This window comes from Ranitomeya imitator, chromosome 3, assembly GCF_032444005.1.
Source record: "Ranitomeya imitator isolate aRanImi1 chromosome 3, aRanImi1.pri, whole genome shotgun sequence".
Taxonomy (NCBI): Eukaryota; Metazoa; Chordata; class Amphibia; order Anura; family Dendrobatidae; genus Ranitomeya; species Ranitomeya imitator.
The window spans coordinates 169,449,529-169,469,727 of NC_091284.1; the positions used below are offsets into that span (position 1 = coordinate 169,449,529).

Below are 20,199 nucleotides of genomic sequence, written 5' to 3' on the forward strand. Positions count from 1 at the left end.
GTAGAATGTAAGCCAGCAAGGGCAGGATGCTCTTCCCTCTGTATCAGTCTGTCATTGTTAGTTTTGTTTACTGTAAGTGATATTTGTATTTTGATGTAACCCCTTCTCATGTACAGCACCATGGAATTAATAGTACTATAATAATAATAATAAAGGCACAGACAAATCCTATACGTCAAAGGTCATGAAGAGATTAAAAAGGTTGGTAAATACATTTTTTTTAAAAAAGAATACTCACCTTTACCAGCCTTCCGTAGTTTCCGTTCCAATGCTTACCAGTCGCAGCTGGTCTCCCCTGCTTGTTCTAGAATGTCTAGAAATTTCCACTCACCCAATCATTACCTATAGCTACGACAAGCCTCTGAGCCAATGATTGGCTGAGCAAGAGAAGAACTGGAATAGCAGACCAGCAGTGATCGGCTAAGTGTAGGAATGGGAGCTGTGTGGGGATTAGTGACGGTCAGTATTATTTCTTTTACTTTTATATACCAGTCGGAGTCCTTTATAAAGTCATTTTCAATTGCTGGACAATCCCTTTAATTCCATGTGAATTAATTGTTTGGAGCTGTAGTTAAGCACGTACAAACTTTTATGGAGCCTACAATTTCCCTTGGAAGCTCACAATATTCTCTGTCAGATTCTAAATAAAGAAGCATTACTTCTTGAAGATAATAACAATGTCATACTACTGTAACCAGACCCATACGGAAGTACAGGAAGTACCAATGACTGTATACGAAGAAATAGACACCTGTCTGCATTGTTTTTAGCTGAAAGGTCACCATTAAACATGTTTTCAGTGATTACTATTCCAAATTACCATCAGTGGAGTTATCCCAAAAGGAGGAACTTGCAGTGTGTAGACCACCTCCTCTTTTCTGCATGACTGTACAGGTTACTGAAATATATCAAACCAAAGAATATGTCATGATCATTCTTAGTCAAGCTTCAATATCAATTGAAAAGAATGGTAAGGGATCAAAATACTTATCAACATAATTGGAGCTGTAGAAAATAACAGCTCACTATTCTCAGGTCCAGTGCTGTCTCTCGTGTCGCAACCTTTATGTGTGTTGACAGTTGAAGTGCTCACGTTGCGACTACAGCTCACACGACTGCAGCAGCCAATCACTGGGCTCAGACTGTGCGAACTGCGGTGCCCAGTGACTGGCTTCAGTGGTCATGTGTGCTGGGGTCAAGACGTCAGCACTGCAGCCAGTCAATAAAGGCCTGAGCGGTGTCAGAGAGGCAGTGCTGAAGTGTGACTATAGGTGAGATTATTATTTTCTAGAACTGCAACCCTATGAATAAAACACTTTTAGGCTATGTGCACACGTCAGGATTTCTTGCAGATATTTCCTGAACAAAAACGGATATTTTCTGCAAGAAATTTGCATGCGTTTTTTTCGCGTTTTTTTTCACGTTTTTCTCGCGTTTTTTGTGCGTTTTTTTCCGGAGCTTCCCAATGCATTAAATAGCGGCAAAAACGCGAAAAATCCACAAAATTAATGAACATTCTTTTCACCGCGATGCGTTTTTTTCACTGAAAAAATCGCATCATGTGCACAAAAATTGCAGAATGCATTAAAAATGATGGGATGCTTATATATGCGTTTTTCCACGGAAAACGGCGAAAAAAAAAGGAAAAAAAACCGCGAAAAATCCTGAACGTGTGCACATAGCCTTAATCCCGCACAACTCTTAACTAAATCATGGAGCATTTTCTGCATTAAATCACTCATAACATCACTATACACAAGAATACATCTTACCCATAATACCCAACATTTTCCCCTGCAATTAAGTATTAGTAAGCTGGTAAAAAGTTTTCAGGCCTTATTTTTTTAAAGGTGCGTTGTACTTACTAGGGAAAGTGTAGGAAAGATACGTGTGAGGTGGACCAGTGAAAATAAAGAAGTGGCACATACAGTAGGTGGATGGAGTTCAATGCTTAAACAAAAGTCTCTCACAATAACTATTACCTCGCAAGAAAGCAAAATTAATGGTTGCAGTTTCTACAAGGCTTAATGGTCGTAATCAGAGTTTTAGTCTACAGTAAACAAATGTGTTTTGTTCGGACTGTTGCTTCTTGGTTGATGTAAAAGTTCCTATGAGACTGATCAGATGACTTGGCACACCTACAGGTGCATCTCTTAAAATTAGAATATCATCAAAAAGTTGATAAATTTCAGTTCTTCAATACAAAAAGTGAAACTCATATATTATATAGTCATTACAAACATAGTGATCTATTGCAAGTGTTTATTTCTGTTAATGTTGATGATTATGGCTTACAGCCAATGAAAACCCAAAAGTCATTATCTCAGTAAATTAGAATACTTTATACTGTAACACCAGCTTGAAAAAAGATTTTAAAATCCGAAATGTAGGCCTACTGAAATGTATATTCAGTAAATGCACTCAATACTTGGTCGGGGCTCCTTTGGCATCAATAACTGCACCAGTGCGGCGTGGCATGGAGGAGATCAGCCTGTGGCACTGCTGAGGGGTTATGGAAGCCCAGGTTGCTTTGATAGCAGCCTTCAGCTCGTCTGCATTGTTGGGTCTGGTGTCTCCCATCTTCCTCTTGACAATACCCCATTGATTCTCTATGGGGTGTAGGTCAGGCGAGTTTGCTGTTCAATCAAGTACCGTGATACTGTTGTTTTTAAACCAGGTATTGGTATTTTTGCAGTGTGGACATGTGCCAAGTCCTGCTGGACAATGAAATTTCCATCTCCAAAAAGCTTGTCAGCAGAGGGAAGCATGAAGTGCTCTAAAATTTCCTGGTAGACGGCTGCACTGACTTTGGTCTTGATAAAACATAAAACACAGTGGACCTACACGAGGAGATGACATGGCTCCCCAAACCATAACGGATTGTGGAAACTTCACACTAGACCTCAAGCAGCTTGGATTGTCTGTCTCTTCCTCCAGACTCTGGTACCTTGATTTCCAAACGAAATGGAAAATTTACTTTCCTTGTAGAGTGTGTCATTGACTGACTTCTGGACATCAGTTAAGTCAGCAGTCTTCCCCATGATTGTGGAAACTACTGAAACAGACTAAGGGACCTTTTTAAATGCTTAGGAAGCATTTGCATGTGTTTTTGCTAATTATTCTAATTTACTTATATAATGACTTTTGGGTTTTCATTGGCTGTAAGCCATAATCATCAACATTAGCAAACATGAACACTTGAAATAGATCACTTTGTTTGTAATGACTCTATATAATAAATGAGTTTCACTTCTTGTATTGAAGAACTGAAATAAATCAACTTTTTCATGATATTATAATTTTGTGAGATGCACCTATATATCCTTCATGGTATTCTAAAGTTACTCGTGATCAACACAGTTGACTTTGCTGTAGTCGATGAAGCAAATATAGATCTCCTTGTATTCTTTAGCCTTTTCCATTATCCAGCTAATGTGTGTGCTATGGGATAATGATGTTCCTCAATCACTTTTTTCTCCGTACGAAACCACTATATTATGTATGCATCAATTATTTTAATCATGTTTCAATAAAAATTATTTTTAAGGTTATTTTGTGGCTACTCTGGTGTCTTTGAGTTCAACAATTCTATCAGAGTACTCCACCCTTTACTAATCTATCTTTATTGATAGGTGGAACACAAAAAAATATGTTCCCTACCTGGAAATATATCATGTGCTATAAGTATATTTTCATAGATATTCTGCAGTATGTATCTGGACTGGACTGCAGAGGACTGGGGTAAAGTTCTTTTCTCTGATGAAACCCCCTTCGGACTGTCAGGACTTAAGTAACCATAATAAACAAAAAGCCAAAATTGGTGTAATTCTCAAAACTTTTACCATGACTGTGTTTTCAATATAACAAGTCCCTTTTAAGCATTAAGCATTCTGGTCAGCAGATGGCAGCAGATGATTTTATTTATGAGCCAGTTATAAGATCTCCCATTCTCTATTTACTGGGCACATTTATCTACACTGAACAAAAATATAAACGCAGCACTTTTGTTTTTGCTTCCATTTTTCATGAGCTGAACTCAAAAATCTAAGACATTTTCTATGTACACAAAAGGCCTTTCACAAACTTACGTAAATCTGTGTTAGTAAGCCCTTCCCCTTTGCTGAGACAATCCATCTCCCTCACAGGTGTAGCATACCAAGATGCTGATGAGACACGTGATTATTGCACAGGTGCCTTAGGCTGGCCACCATAAAAGTACACTCTAAGGCAGTGGTCCCCAACCTTTCTGACCTTGAGAGCCACATTCAGCTAAGAGAGAGGGTCACAAGCCACATTCAGCACTGAGAGAGGGTCGCGAGCCACATCCAGCTTCCACCCCTTCAAAGTAGGGTCAACCAAAGCCCCCATTACGGGTATAATGATAACCGAAGCTTTTCTACAGAAATCACTCCAAAGCAGTAGACTGAGATCTAGAGGTTCCCACAATACCCCCATTCAGTATTCTCCCAGCAAGGACTCCCAACACACTGTCACATCCAGCTTTGAGCACCTCCTCTAACATATAGTACCAACCTCCAGCGTACCATACCTAAAACATCTCTAAACCCCAAAGACCAGTAAATGTGCATCCAGATCTGCACTTCTGTGCAGGGCTACTCACAAAATTCACCATTTTGAGATGTGCTCTTCATACCTGTTTGCTAGACCTGGACCTAATGCAACAAGTTGGCAGACAGTCGCGAGCCACAATTCATGGGACTGCGAGCTACATGTGGCTCCCGAGCTACAGGTTGGGGAGCCCTGCTCTAAGGGTAGGTGCATTCGATCAGGATTTGGCAGCACTTTGGACACAGCACATGTTCGCTGCGTCCAAAGCGCTGCCGACTTTTAAATGCAGGTGATTCCGCATGTGTTCATTGAACAGTGCGGAATCACCGCGCCCAATACATTGCATGTGTGATATTTATCTTGCGGAGACTGAGCGTCTCCGCAAGATAAATATTATTATTACTATTTATTGTTATAGTGCCATTTATTCCATGGCGCTTTACATGCAAGGAGGGGTATACATAATAAAAACAAGTACAATAATCTTAAACAATACAAGTCATAACTGATACAGGAGGAGAGAGGACCCTGCCCGCAAAGCCTCACAATCTACAAGGGATGGGTGAGAATACAGTAGGCAAGGGTAGAGCTGGTCATGCAGTGGTTTGGTCGATCGGTGGTTACTGCAGGTTATAGGCTTGTCGGAAGAGGTAGGTCTTCAGGCTCTTTTTGAAGGTTTCGATGGTAGGTGAGAGTCTGATATGTTGGGGTAGAGGGTTCCAGAGTAGGGGTGATACGCGAGAGAAATCTTGTATACCATTGTGGAAAGAGGAGATAAGAGGGGAGTATAGAAGGAGATCTTGTGAGGATTGCACGTTGTGTGTAGGTAAGTAACGGGAGACGAGGTCACAGATGTATGGAGGAGACAGGTTGTGGATGGCTTTGTACGTCATGGTTACTGTTTTGTACTGGAGTCTCTGAGCAATGGGGAGCCAGTGAAGGGATTGACAGAGGGGAGAAGCCGGGGAATAGCGGGGGGACAGGTGGATTAGTCGGCCAGCAGAGTTTAGAATAGATTGGAGGGGTGCGAGAGTGTTCGAGGGGAGGCCACAGAGCAGAAGGTTGCAGTAGTTAAGGCGAGAGTGATGAGGGCATGGACTAGGGTTTTTGCAGATTCTTGGTTGAGGAATGAACGGATAAATAGACATGCTGCGGTCTGGAAAGACGCGCCGCATGTCCGTCTCCTCAGGTAAGCCGTGGGTGTCTGTGCACATATAGTGGAGATGGGATTTTGTGAAATCCCATCCACTATGCTGTAACATCTGGACGCTGCGGGTTGCATTCTGCGTATGAACACAGCATCCAACCCGCAGATTTTACTGATAATGGGAACATACCCTCACATGTGCAGTTTTATAACACAGAACAATGCTGCAGATGGTTTGAGGGAGCACGCAGTTGGCTTGCTAACTGGAGGAATGTCCACCAGAGTTGTTGCTTGTGAAGTGAATGTTCATTTTTCTGCATTTCAGAGAATTTCAAAGTTGTGAATTGAGTGGCCCATGGTAGCGGTGGAGTTATGGTATGGGCAGGCGTACGTTATGGACAACAAATGTATAGTAGGTGCATTATATTTATGCCATTTAAAATGCACAAAGATACCATGACAATATCCTGAGACCCACTGTTGTGCATTCATCCACGACCATCATCTCATGTAGCAGCAGGATAATGCACGGCCCCATGTTGCAGAATGATAATGCACAGCTCCACGTTGCAGCATGATAATGCACGGCCCCATGTTGCAGCTGTCAAGATCCAGACCGGGTTTTGGGTCTTGTCTCTCCTTTCCCAGTCTGGTCATGTCAGGGGTTAACTTTCTCTGCCTCGTTACGGTGTCGGGTCTACTATTTAGCTGCGCTGCATCCTGCAGGCTGTGTCAGTTATATTTCCTGAATGTGTAGCTGGCTCTGGTGAAACCCTGATTTGTCCTGCTGTGGTTAGCTCACTTTGCCCCTGTCTGTTTGTACTTCTCTTCCCGCCCCTGACTCTGTTTGTACTTGTGTGTTTGGATTCCCTGGTACTCAACTCTGCTTTGGCTCTGACCTGATACTACTGCTACGGACCGGTACTGACCTTCTGGCGCTCCTTTGACTCTGTGTTTGGAATTTCCCTGTGTACTACACTACTCTCTGGTATCTACCCGGCTTGTCTGACCATTCTGCTGCCACCTGTTGGTAGCCTTGCTGCAGTTCTGCTGGTCTGCTCTGAGCAGGATTTCAGCCCTCTCTCCACTCTGCTGCCATCTAGTGGAGTCTGCACTTACCTGCAGAGCTGCAGCGTGACATCAGAATGATAATGCATGGCCCCACGTTGCAGCAAGATAATGCACGGCCCCATGTTGCAGCATAATAAAGCATGGCCCCATGTTGCAGCATAATAATGCATGGCCCCATGTTGCAGCATAATGCATGGCCCCATGTTGCAGCATAATAATGCATGGCCCCATGTTGCAGCATAATAAAGCATGGCCCCATGTTGCAGCAAAATAATGCATGGCCCTATGTTGCAGCAAAATAAAGCATGGCCCCATGTTGCAGCATAATAATGCATGGCCCCATGTTGCAGCATGATAATGCATGGCCCCATGTTGCAGCATGATAATGCACGACCCCAATTTGCAAGGATCTGTACACGATTCCTGGAAGCTGAAAATATCCCAGTTCTTGCATGGCCAGCACCTGACATGTCACCCATTGAGCATGTTTTGGATGCTCATGCTCTGGATCGGCTTATGCGACAGCTTGTTCAAATTCCTGCCAATATCCAGCAACTTTGCACAGCCATTAAAGAGGAGAGGACCAACATCCCGCAATCAACAACCTGATCAACTCCATGTGAAGGAGATGTGTTGCACTGCATGAGACAAATGGTGGACCCGCCAGATACTAACTGGTTTTCTGGTCCCCCAGGACCCTGTAATACTGTAAAACTGCACATATTAGAGTGACCATTTATTGCGGCCAGCGTAAGACACCTGTGCAATAATCATGCGTCTAATCAGCATCTTGGTATGTCACACTTGTGAGGGGGATGGATTATCTCTATACAGGAGAAGGACTCACTAACACAGATTTACACAAATTTGCCAACAAAATTATTGGAGAGAAAAAGGCCTTTTGTGTATATAAAAAAAGTCTTGGATCTTTGAGTTCAGCTAATGAAAAACTGGAAAAAAGTTTATATTTGTGTTCAGTGCTCTTGAACAGCCCTACTATTTTTAATATATATTGATAATACTGAAGGTGTTATCTAATTAATTAGAATGGAGCATTATGGCAAACATTAATTGAAAATGATGCTGTCAGGCCAGGATTCTCTACATAAAGTCAAAGTAGGCTACATGTTACAATTAGCTTCTGGATCATGTCTGTCCCACTCAGCATTATTACCACACTACTTTCCAGTCATTGGGGCAGGGCACACACCTCTGAGCAGCCATGGCTGGTCTCCTATCATGCCCACTGTTTAGGTGACTGACATCAGGTTCCCGCATTCACAGGCAGAGCGACGTCAATCAACTAAATAGTAGGTATGATCATAGAACAGCTGTAACTCTACAGTTGTGCACCTTCCCTGATGACGGCATCAGACCGGGGTGCAGTGTGATTATAATGTTGTTTTCTCCGTTTATCCCTCACGTGTTGTGAATTATGCTCTTGGGCTCCCTCTGGTGGTTATGAGTGGTAGTGCTGCTGTCTTTGGATCGCAGCATTTATCAAGTGTGTCCACTTATTGCAATTTGGACTGGGCTATTTAGTCTTGCTTGATCCTTTAGTCAGTGCCAGTTGTCCATTGTTTTTGGAGGATTCACATCCATACCTGGTCTCTCCTGTTTTGCTGTTCATTTCAACAAAGATAAGTTCTGGCTTTGTTTTTGCTGTCCACATGCTGTGGACCTTATAGTTCAGTGCATTTTCATGTTTTGTCTTGTCCAGCCCGACCCGCCCCCGGAAGAAGCATCCTTGCGAAACGGTGCTCGTCGGGCGTCTGGGAGAGCGTAGCCACACACCGCTATATGTCTGCTTGATCCCAGGGCACTGGCCTCTATCTCCTCCACGGCTCTGCACAGGTAATGATATTCACTTTGTAAAAACGCCATCTACCTCTTTCAGCCACTGATGCTGTGACTATATAGGGATCTCTGCATTAGCCTCTTGAGTAGCTTCTTCAGCACTAGCGGTTTCTTGCACTGTGGAAATACCCCTTAATATTACACAGCCCCTGGCTCTGTCATTGTATACATACAGTATGTTATGGCTTTTTAAGGTGTCTAAATTTACCTGTTGATTCAGCTAGCCATAATATTAAAGCTACACTTATATTCCATAGACTAGCAACATCTTGCTTTGGAGGGGGATCTATTCCATGCAGCATATATACTATTCTATAACATCTATTATTATTTTGTTTGGCTCTCCTCTCCCTGTACCACTTGGAGGTCCCATTTGTTGTATTTTTTTATGCTATACATGTTTGCGTCCCCCCTGTTTTTAATTAATGTATTAATAAACAGTCATTTTACTTCTATTTTTGTTCATTTCACTTCTTATCCTCTGCCTGGCATACCCCTTAAGAAGATTATGGTTGATGTATATCCTTTGGAGTGACTTTTTGAGCCACGAATATAAATTAGGACTATGATAATGAGAGCCCAGACTATGGCCAGGCACTCCTTCTCGATGGTGGAGTAGGCCACTTCCCTCGGCAAAAGTTTCCGGCTCAGGTATAACACGGGGTGCTCTTGGTCCTCCGATGCAACCTGGCTGAGTACAGCACCAAGGCCAAACTCGCTGGCTTCGGTCTGCACCAAGAACGGTCGACTGCTGTCGACTGCTTTCAACACAGGGGCGTTGCACAGTGCGGTTTTCAACGCCTGGAAGGCCCCCTCACAGCCATCTGTCCAGTTGACAATGTGGGGTAGCTTCTTCCTGGTGAGGTCCGTCAAAGGTTTTGCCAGGCTACTATAGTGCTGTACGAAGCGCCTATAGTAAGTACCCTGCAGTGCCCAGGAAGGACATCACCTGTTTCTTGGTCATGGGAGTGGGCCAGTTCACGATCGCGCCCACTTTCTCCGGCTCTGGCTTCAGGGTGTTCCCGCCTACCCGGTGCCCCAGGTAGTGAACCTCCCTCATGCCCATCTGGCACTTTCCCGGCTTGATAGTCAGTCCTGCTTGGTGAATTCGCCTGAGCACCTCCTCAAGATGCTGCAGGTGTTCCTCCCAGGAGGAACCGAAGATGGCAATGTCATCCAAGTACGCCACGGCGTATTTCTCCAGTCCCTGAAGCAGGAGGTTGACCATCCGCTGGAAAGTGGCAGGGGCATTCTTCATGCCGAAGGGCATGACCGTGGACTCGTACAGTCCAAAGGGTGTGATAAAGGCGGACTTCTCCTGTGCCTCAGGGCTCAGGGGAATCTGCCAGTATCCTCGACTCAGATCCATTATTGTTAGGTAATTTGTGCCAGCTAACTTCTCAAGCAGCTCCTCGATGCGCGGCATGGGGTGCGCGTCAGAGGCTGTAATGGCGTTGAGCCCCCTGTAGTCCACGCAGATCCGGGTGGTCCGGTCCTTCTTTGGCACGAGAACTACAGGTGAGGCCCACGCACTCTTTGACCGTCGAATCACCCCCAGCTGTAACATCTCATCGATCTCTTGGCGCATAATCTGCTGCACCTGGTCAGAGATTCGATAGGGTGTTCGCCGTAGTGGAGCGTGATTCCCGGTGTCCACCTCGTGGACTGCTAACTCAGTCCTCCCAGGTCGGTTGGAGAACACGACCCGGAAGGGTTCCAGTGTGGTTTGCAACTGCAACCGCTGGGGTTCAGTTAACGAGGCGCTTACCTCCACGTCCTCGATGGACCCATTGGCCTTGGCTTGGGCCAGCATGTCCAGGAGGGTGCCTTCCTCACCGTCTTCGGGCAAGCTGCAGACCGGTAGGACGAAAGGTTCACGTTCGTGATGAGCCTTCATCATGTTGACATAAAAGGCCTTTCGCCTACCCCGAGCGTGGTCAAGCGTGACCAAGTACGTGACCGGGTTGAGCTGTTGGTGGACAACGTACGGGCCCTCCCAGGCTGCCTGAAGCCTATCCGTTGGTATGGGGACCAGCACCCACACCTTTTGACCCACGTGGTAGGTCCGCTCCCGGGCGTTCTGGTCGTACCAGTGCTTTTGATCAGCCTGAGCCTGCGTCATGTTGTCATGCACCAACTGCGTCAAGGTCTGCATCTTGTCACGGAAGCGCATGACATACTCCACTATGGACACTTCAGAAGGGTTCGGCTCCTCTTCCCAGGATTCTCTTACCAACCCAAGGGGTCCCCGGACTCGCCTGCCGTACAGGAGCTCGAAGGGGGAGAACTCCGTTGAGGCCTGCGGAACCTCTCGGTAAGCGAACAGCAGGTGTGGGAGGTACCGCTCCCAGTCACGCCCTTGAGTCTCAACCAGCATGCATAGCATCTGTTTGAGGGTACCATTGAAGCGTTCACACAAGCCATTAGTCTGTGGGTGATACGCACTCGATACCAGGTGCTTCACCTGCATTCTCTTACAGAGAGCCTCCATTAGGCGAGACATAAATTGGGTCCCTTGATCAGTAAGCATTTCCCTGGGAAATCCTACACGTGAAAAGATGGCCAACAGGGCATCCGCCACCTTATCTGCCCTAGTTGACGACAGAGCTACTGCCTCTGGGTACCGGGTAGCATAGTCTACCACAGTAAGGATGTATTGCTTTCCAGAGCTGCTGGGGACGGCCAGCGGGCCCACAATGTCCACCGCGATCCTCTAGAAAGGCTACTCTATCACTGGCAAAGGGATCAGGGGAGCCTTAAGGGCAGGCCCCGCCTTCCCCACTCTTTGACAAGTGATATAGGAGCGGCAGTAATTTGACACATCTGTCCCCATCTTAGGCCAATAGAAGTGTTGAGACAGCCGGGCCTTAGTTTTGCTGATCCCCAAGTGTCCAGCTAGCGGGATCTCATGGGCAATCCGCAACAACTCACCCCGGAATTGCTGCGGGACGACCAGCTGTCTTTCCCTCAACCACTCCTTTTGTGATTCTCCGGGTACTGTCTCCCGGTACAACCTTCCTCGTTCCCAGAACACCTTCTTATTATCAGCCTCGGAGAAGAGCGTGCCGGCAAGTTGTCTCAAACTCTCTAGGCTCGCAGCTGTGTGCAGAGCGGCCTGAAACTCCTGGCTAGGGGAAGCCAAAAGCGACGTCAGGGTCCCTTCCCCACGGGAACCCTCTTGGACCTGCTCTGGGTCCACTTCTGGTTCAGTCACAGTGATGACTGAGGAGGGTCCGAAAGGCAGCCAGTTATCTGCGTTCCGGGCACTCTGACTGCGGGTGACAGCAGCTACGTAGGCTGTCTCCCCGGTGGTTTCTACAGTCCCATCAGCCGGCGCTGCTATGGGCTCCACCTCCCCATCCACCCCAACACTCCAGGGGCAGTGCTACTTATGGGCCAGTTACCTTCCTCGGTGGCACTGGTCACCTTCATGGCGTCACCTTCCTCACGGTTCCCATGCATCTCCCCATTTCCTGTAGCACCGACACTTGCCCCTGTTAGGGGTTCCTCAGCCGTCTCACTCCGCAGAGCAACGTGGCTGGGCACGCCTGTGCCTATGGACACATTATTCTTCACAGAAAAATCATTATCAGGTTCAGCTGGCACAGGTACAACATTTTCACCATCAATCCTAGGAAAAAAATGGTTATTAGATGCATCATTACAAGATAAAGCATGGTCAGGTAACACATGCGATTTCCCATCATCATCATCATCATCATCATCAGGGTTAACGTTACCCTTATTAGTAGATTGGGGAGGGGTGTCAGGGACGTAGTGTGCAACCAACCTCCCCAAATCAGTCCCCAACAAAACATCAGTGGGCAAATTATCAGATAGCCCCACTTCTTTCACCCCGCTCCCGGCACCCCAATCAATAAAAACCCGGGCCATCGGTAAGGGACAGCTGATGCCCCCAATCCCAGTGACAGTTAGGGTTTTCCCCGGAATGATTTCTTCAGGGGCCACCAGTTCGGTTCGGATGAGGGTTCGTTCAGCCCCGGTGTCTTTGAGGCCTGTATGTTGTGAATTCTGTGGTCAAGCTCCCTCCTGTGGTCATGAGTGGTACTTCGGCTGGTTCTGTCTTTGAGCTTCCGCTGGTGGATGTGAGTGGGGCTGCGGCTTCTGAGTTTCCTTCCTCAGGTGACGAGGTTAAGTCGTTAGGTGCTGCTCTATTTAACTCCACCTAGTTCTTTGTTCCTGGCCTCCAGTCAATGTTCCAGTATTGGTCTGGCTCTCTCCTGGATCGTTCTTGTGGCCTGTCTGCCCTGCATAAGCTAAGTTCTGCTTGTGTTACTTTTTGTTTGCTATATTTTCTGTCCAGCTTGCTATATTGGTTTTTCTTGCTTGCTGGAAGCCCTGAGACGCAGAGGGAGCACCTCCGTACCGTTAGTCGGTGCGGAGGGTCTTTTTGCCCCCTCTGCGTGGTTGTTTGTAGGTTTTTGTGCTGACCGCAAAGCTATCTTTCCTATCCTCGGTCTATTCAGTAAGTCGGGCCTCACTTTGCTAAAATCTATTTTCATCTCTGTGTTTGTATTTTCATCTTAACTCACAGTCATTATATGTGGGGGGCTGCCTTTTCCTTTGGGGAATTTCTCTGAGGCAAGGTAGGCTTATTTTTCTATCTTCAGGGCTAGTTAGTTTCTCAGGCTGTGCCGAGTTGCATAGGGAGCGTTAGGCGCAATCCACGGCTACCTCTAGTGTGGTATGATAGGATTAGGGATTGCGGTCAGCAGAGTTCCCACGTCTCAGAGCTCGTCCTATGTTAGTAACTATCAGGTCACTTTGTGTGCTCTTAACCACTAGGTCCATTGTGGTTCTGAATCACCTGTTCATAACAGTACTGGAGGCCAAAAGTACTAATGCTTCTCAATAGAGGGAAAAAAAAAGTTCTGAGACCATTTTTTTTTCTTTGCACTGTGTTTTGTCTTTCTTTTCCCCTTTCCATCAGGGTGGTTCAGAACACAGGTGTAGACATGGACATTCAAGGTCTGTCCTCTTTTATGGATAATCTCGCTATAAGTGTTCAGAACATTCAAGATTTAGTGGTTCAGAATCCTATGTTAGAACCTAAAATTCCTATTCCTGAGTTATTTTCTGGAGATAGAGATAAGTTTCTGAATTTCAAAAATAATTGTAAACTATTTCTGGCTTTGAAACCCCGCTCCTCTGGTGACCCAGTTCAACAAGTAAAGATCATTATTTCTTTATTACGTGGCGACCCTCAAGACTGGGCATTTTCCCTTGCGCCAGGAGATCCTGCATTATGTGATATTGATGCGGTTTTTCTGGCGCTCGGGATGCTTTATGATGAACCTAATTCAGTGGATCAGGCAGAGAAAATCTTGCTGGCTCTGTGTCAGGGTCAGGATGAGGTAGAGATATATTGTCAGAAATTTAGGAAGTGGTCTGTGCTCACTCAATGGAATGAATGTGCTCTAGCAGCAATTTTCAGAAAGGGTCTCTCTGAAGCCCTTAAGGATGTCATGGTGGGATTTCCTATGCCTGCTGGTCTGAATGAGTCTATGTCTTTGGCCATTCAGATCGATCGACGCTTACGTGAGCGTAAAACTGTGCACCATTTGGCGGTATTATCTGAGCATAAACCTGAGCCTATGCAATGCAATAGGACTTTGACCAGAGCTGAACGGCAAGAACACAGACGACGGAATGGGCTGTGTTTTTACTGTGGTGATTCCACTCATGCTATCTCTGATTGTCCTAAGCGCACTAAGCGGTTCGCTAGGTCTGCCACCATTGGTACGGTACAGTCGAAATTTCTTTTGTCCGTTACTTTGATCTGCTCTTTGTCATCCTATTCTGTCATGGCATTTAATACCCTGTTTTTTACATCTTTTACTAGCACTTGCGGATTACTGCAACATTTTTTCAAACTGAGTGTTTTTGGTTTTACTATTCTCTTTTGTGTCTTCAGGTTTCTTGGTGGTGTGTGAACATGATCATACAGACTTGTTCACTGTGCAAGTAGCCCATGTGTTCCTGTTTCCATAATTGTTCTCTTGTGTCTACAAGACTGGGGAGTTCCACCACTCCTCTTGGGCTATCTGCACAAAAGCTGTTCTACCCTGTATGCACACATGGATTTTTTCCTCTCTGAACCCTGTTCACACAGGTTATATACAGATGATCAGGTTTTTAAATACATCAGATAGGGATTGCATACATTAGTTAGGACTGCTCTGATAAGGGTATACCGTGAAGATTGGTAGAGCAGCTTAGTATACATTTTTTGCAAAAAACGTATCAACCAAATACCCTGTTTTTTACATCTTTTACTAGCACTTGCGGATTACTGCAACATTTTTTCAAACTGAGTGTTTTTGGTTTTACTATTCTCTTTTGTGTCTTCAGGTTTCTTGGTGGTGTGTGAACATGATCATACAGACTTGTTCACTGTGCAAGTAGCCCATGTGTTCCTGTTTCCATAATTGTTCTCTTGTGTCTACAAGACTGGGGAGTTCCACCACTCCTCTTGGGCTATCTGCACAAAAGCTGTTCTACCCTGTATGCACACATGGATTTTTTCCTCTCTGAACCCTGTTCACACAGGTTATATACAGATGATCAGGTTTTTAAATACATCAGATAGGGATTGCATACATTAGTTAGGACTGCTCTGATAAGGGTATACCGTGAAGATTGGTAGAGCAGCTTAGTATACATTTTTTGCAAAAAACGTATCAACCAAATACCCTGTTTTTTACATCTTTTACTAGCACTTGCGGATTACTGCAACATTTTTTCAAACTGAGTGTTTTTGGTTTTACTATTCTCTTTTGTGTCTTCAGGTTTCTTGGTGGTGTGTGAACATGATCATACAGACTTGTTCACTGTGCAAGTAGCCCATGTGTTCCTGTTTCCATAATTGTTCTCTTGTGTCTACAAGACTGGGGAGTTCCACCACTCCTCTTGGGCTATCTGCACAAAAGCTGTTCTACCCTGTATGCACACATGGATTTTTTCCTCTCTGAACCCTGTTCACACAGGTTATATACAGATGATCAGGTTTTTAAATACATCAGATAGGGATTGCATACATTAGTTAGGACTGCTCTGATAAGGGTATACCGTGAAGATTGGTAGAGCAGCTTAGTATACATTTTTTGCAAAAAACGTATCAACCAAATACCCTGTTTTTTACATCTTTTACTAGCACTTGCGGATTACTGCAACATTTTTTCAAACTGAGTGTTTTTGGTTTTACTATTCTCTTTTGTGTCTTCAGGTTTCTTGGTGGTGTGTGAACATGATCATACAGACTTGTTCACTGTGCAAGTAGCCCATGTGTTCCTGTTTCCATAATTGTTCTCTTGTGTCTACAAGACTGGGGAGTTCCACCACTCCTCTTGGGCTATCTGCACAAAAGCTGTTCTACCCTGTATGCACACATGGATTTTTTCCTCTCTGAACCCTGTTCACACAGGTTATATACAGATGATCAGGTTTTTAAATACATCAGATAGGGATTGCATACATTAGTTAGGACTGCTCTGATAAGGGTATACCGTGAAGATTGGTAGAGCAGCTTAGTATACATTTTTTGCAAAAAACGTATCAACCAAATACCCTGTTTTTTACATCTTTTACTAGCACTTGCGGATTACTGCAACATTTTTTCAAACTGAGTGTTTTTGGTTTTACTATTCTCTTTTGTGTCTTCAGGTTTCTTGGTGGTGTGTGAACATGATCATACAGACTTGTTCACTGTGCAAGTAGCCCATGTGTTCCTGTTTCCATAATTGTTCTCTTGTGTCTACAAGACTGGGGAGTTCCACCACTCCTCTTGGGCTATCTGCACAAAAGCTGTTCTACCCTGTATGCACACATGGATTTTTTCCTCTCTGAACCCTGTTCACACAGGTTATATACAGATGATCAGGTTTTTAAATACATCAGATAGGGATTGCATACATTAGTTAGGACTGCTCTGATAAGGGTATACCGTGAAGATTGGTAGAGCAGCTTAGTATACATTTTTTGCAAAAAACGTATCAACCAAATACCCTGTTTTTTACATCTTTTACTAGCACTTGCGGATTACTGCAACATTTTTTCAAACTGAGTGTTTTTGGTTTTACTATTCTCTTTTGTGTCTTCAGGTTTCTTGGTGGTGTGTGAACATGATCATACAGACTTGTTCACTGTGCAAGTAGCCCATGTGTTCCTGTTTCCATAATTGTTCTCTTGTGTCTACAAGACTGGGGAGTTCCACCACTCCTCTTGGGCTATCTGCACAAAAGCTGTTCTACCCTGTATGCACACATGGATTTTTTCCTCTCTGAACCCTGTTCACACAGGTTATATACAGATGATCAGGTTTTTAAATACATCAGATAGGGATTGCATACATTAGTTAGGACTGCTCTGATAAGGGTATACCGTGAAGATTGGTAGAGCAGCTTAGTATACATTTTTTGCAAAAAACGTATCAACCAAATACCCTGTTTTTTACATCTTTTACTAGCACTTGCGGATTACTGCAACATTTTTTCAAACTGAGTGTTTTTGGTTTTACTATTCTCTTTTGTGTCTTCAGGTTTCTTGGTGGTGTGTGAACATGATCATACAGACTTGTTCACTGTGCAAGTAGCCCATGTGTTCCTGTTTCCATAATTGTTCTCTTGTGTCTACAAGACTGGGGAGTTCCACCACTCCTCTTGGGCTATCTGCACAAAAGCTGTTCTACCCTGTATGCACACATGGATTTTTTCCTCTCTGAACCCTGTTCACACAGGTTATATACAGATGATCAGGTTTTTAAATACATCAGATAGGGATTGCATACATTAGTTAGGACTGCTCTGATAAGGGTATACCGTGAAGATTGGTAGAGCAGCTTAGTATACATTTTTTGCAAAAAACGTATCAACCAAATACCCTGTTTTTTACATCTTTTACTAGCACTTGCGGATTACTGCAACATTTTTTCAAACTGAGTGTTTTTGGTTTTACTATTCTCTTTTGTGTCTTCAGGTTTCTTGGTGGTGTGTGAACATGATCATACAGACTTGTTCACTGTGCAAGTAGCCCATGTGTTCCTGTTTCCATAATTGTTCTCTTGTGTCTACAAGACTGGGGAGTTCCACCACTCCTCTTGGGCTATCTGCACAAAAGCTGTTCTACCCTGTATGCACACATGGATTTTTTCCTCTCTGAACCCTGTTCACACAGGTTATATACAGATGATCAGGTTTTTAAATACATCAGATAGGGATTGCATACATTAGTTAGGACTGCTCTGATAAGGGTATACCGTGAAGATTGGTAGAGCAGCTTAGTATACATTTTTTGCAAAAAACGTATCAACCAAATACCCTGTTTTTTACATCTTTTACTAGCACTTGCGGATTACTGCAACATTTTTTCAAACTGAGTGTTTTTGGTTTTACTATTCTCTTTTGTGTCTTCAGGTTTCTTGGTGGTGTGTGAACATGATCATACAGACTTGTTCACTGTGCAAGTAGCCCATGTGTTCCTGTTTCCATAATTGTTCTCTTGTGTCTACAAGACTGGGGAGTTCCACCACTCCTCTTGGGCTATCTGCACAAAAGCTGTTCTACCCTGTATGCACACATGGATTTTTTCCTCTCTGAACCCTGTTCACACAGGTTATATACAGATGATCAGGTTTTTAAATACATCAGATAGGGATTGCATACATTAGTTAGGACTGCTCTGATAAGGGTATACCGTGAAGATTGGTAGAGCAGCTTAGTATACATTTTTTGCAAAAAACGTATCAACCAAATACCCTGTTTTTTACATCTTTTACTAGCACTTGCGGATTACTGCAACATTTTTTCAAACTGAGTGTTTTTGGTTTTACTATTCTCTTTTGTGTCTTCAGGTTTCTTGGTGGTGTGTGAACATGATCATACAGACTTGTTCACTGTGCAAGTAGCCCATGTGTTCCTGTTTCCATAATTGTTCTCTTGTGTCTACAAGACTGGGGAGTTCCACCACTCCTCTTGGGCTATCTGCACAAAAGCTGTTCTACCCTGTATGCACACATGGATTTTTTCCTCTCTGAACCCTGTTCACACAGGTTATATACAGATGATCAGGTTTTTAAATACATCAGATAGGGATTGCATACATTAGTTAGGACTGCTCTGATAAGGGTATACCGTGAAGATTGGTAGAGCAGCTTAGTATACATTTTTTGCAAAAAACGTATCAACCAAATACCCTGTTTTTTACATCTTTTACTAGCACTTGCGGATTACTGCAACATTTTTTCAAACTGAGTGTTTTTGGTTTTACTATTCTCTTTTGTGTCTTCAGGTTTCTTGGTGGTGTGTGAACATGATCATACAGACTTGTTCACTGTGCAAGTAGCCCATGTGTTCCTGTTTCCATAATTGTTCTCTTGTGTCTACAAGACTGGGGAGTTCCACCACTCCTCTTGGGCTATCTGCACAAAAGCTGTTCTACCCTGTATGCACACATGGATTTTTTCCTCTCTGAACCCTGTTCACACAGGTTATATACAGATGATCAGGTTTTTAAATACATCAGATAGGGATTGCATACATTAGTTAGGACTGCTCTGATAAGGGTATACCGTGAAGATTGGTAGAGCAGCTTAGTATACATTTTTTGCAAAAAACGTATCAACCAAATACCCTGTTTTTTACATCTTTTACTAGCACTTGCGGATTACTGCAACATTTTTTCAAACTGAGTGTTTTTGGTTTTACTATTCTCTTTTGTGTCTTCAGGTTTCTTGGTGGTGTGTGAACATGATCATACAGACTTGTTCACTGTGCAAGTAGCCCATGTGTTCCTGTTTCCATAATTGTTCTCTTGTGTCTACAAGACTGGGGAGTTCCACCACTCCTCTTGGGCTATCTGCACAAAAGCTGTTCTACCCTGTATGCACACATGGATTTTTTCCTCTCTGAACCCTGTTCACACAGGTTATATACAGATGATCAGGTTTTTAAATACATCAGATAGGGATTGCATACATTAGTTAGGACTGCTCTGATAAGGGTATACCGTGAAGATTGGTAGAGCAGCTTAGTATACATTTTTTGCAAAAAACGTATCAACCAAATACCCTGTTTTTTACATCTTTTACTAGCACTTGCGGATTACTGCAACATTTTTTCAAACTGAGTGTTTTTGGTTTTACTATTCTCTTTTGTGTCTTCAGGTTTCTTGGTGGTGTGTGAACATGATCATACAGACTTGTTCACTGTGCAAGTAGCCCATGTGTTCCTGTTTCCATAATTGTTCTCTTGTGTCTACAAGACTGGGGAGTTCCACCACTCCTCTTGGGCTATCTGCACAAAAGCTGTTCTACCCTGTATGCACACATGGATTTTTTCCTCTCTGAACCCTGTTCACACAGGTTATATACAGATGATCAGGTTTTTAAATACATCAGATAGGGATTGCATACATTAGTTAGGACTGCTCTGATAAGGGTATACCGTGAAGATTGGTAGAGCAGCTTAGTATACATTTTTTGCAAAAAACGTATCAACCAAATACCCTGTTTTTTACATCTTTTACTAGCACTTGCGGAT

The 20,199-nt window shown here is 44.0% G+C and overlaps 1 protein-coding gene across 1 annotated transcript in view; it reads right to left on the reverse strand.

Moving 5' to 3' along the window:
• The window catches only part of DYNLT3 (dynein light chain Tctex-type 3), a 74,071-nt gene that overhangs the window by 8,333 nt on the left and 45,539 nt on the right, over positions 1-20,199 (reverse strand). The window contains exon 4 of the mRNA XM_069761601.1: positions 821-898. Coding sequence (XP_069617702.1) covers positions 821-898 — 78 coding nt within the window. The remainder of the gene's footprint in view (positions 1-820; positions 899-20,199) is intronic.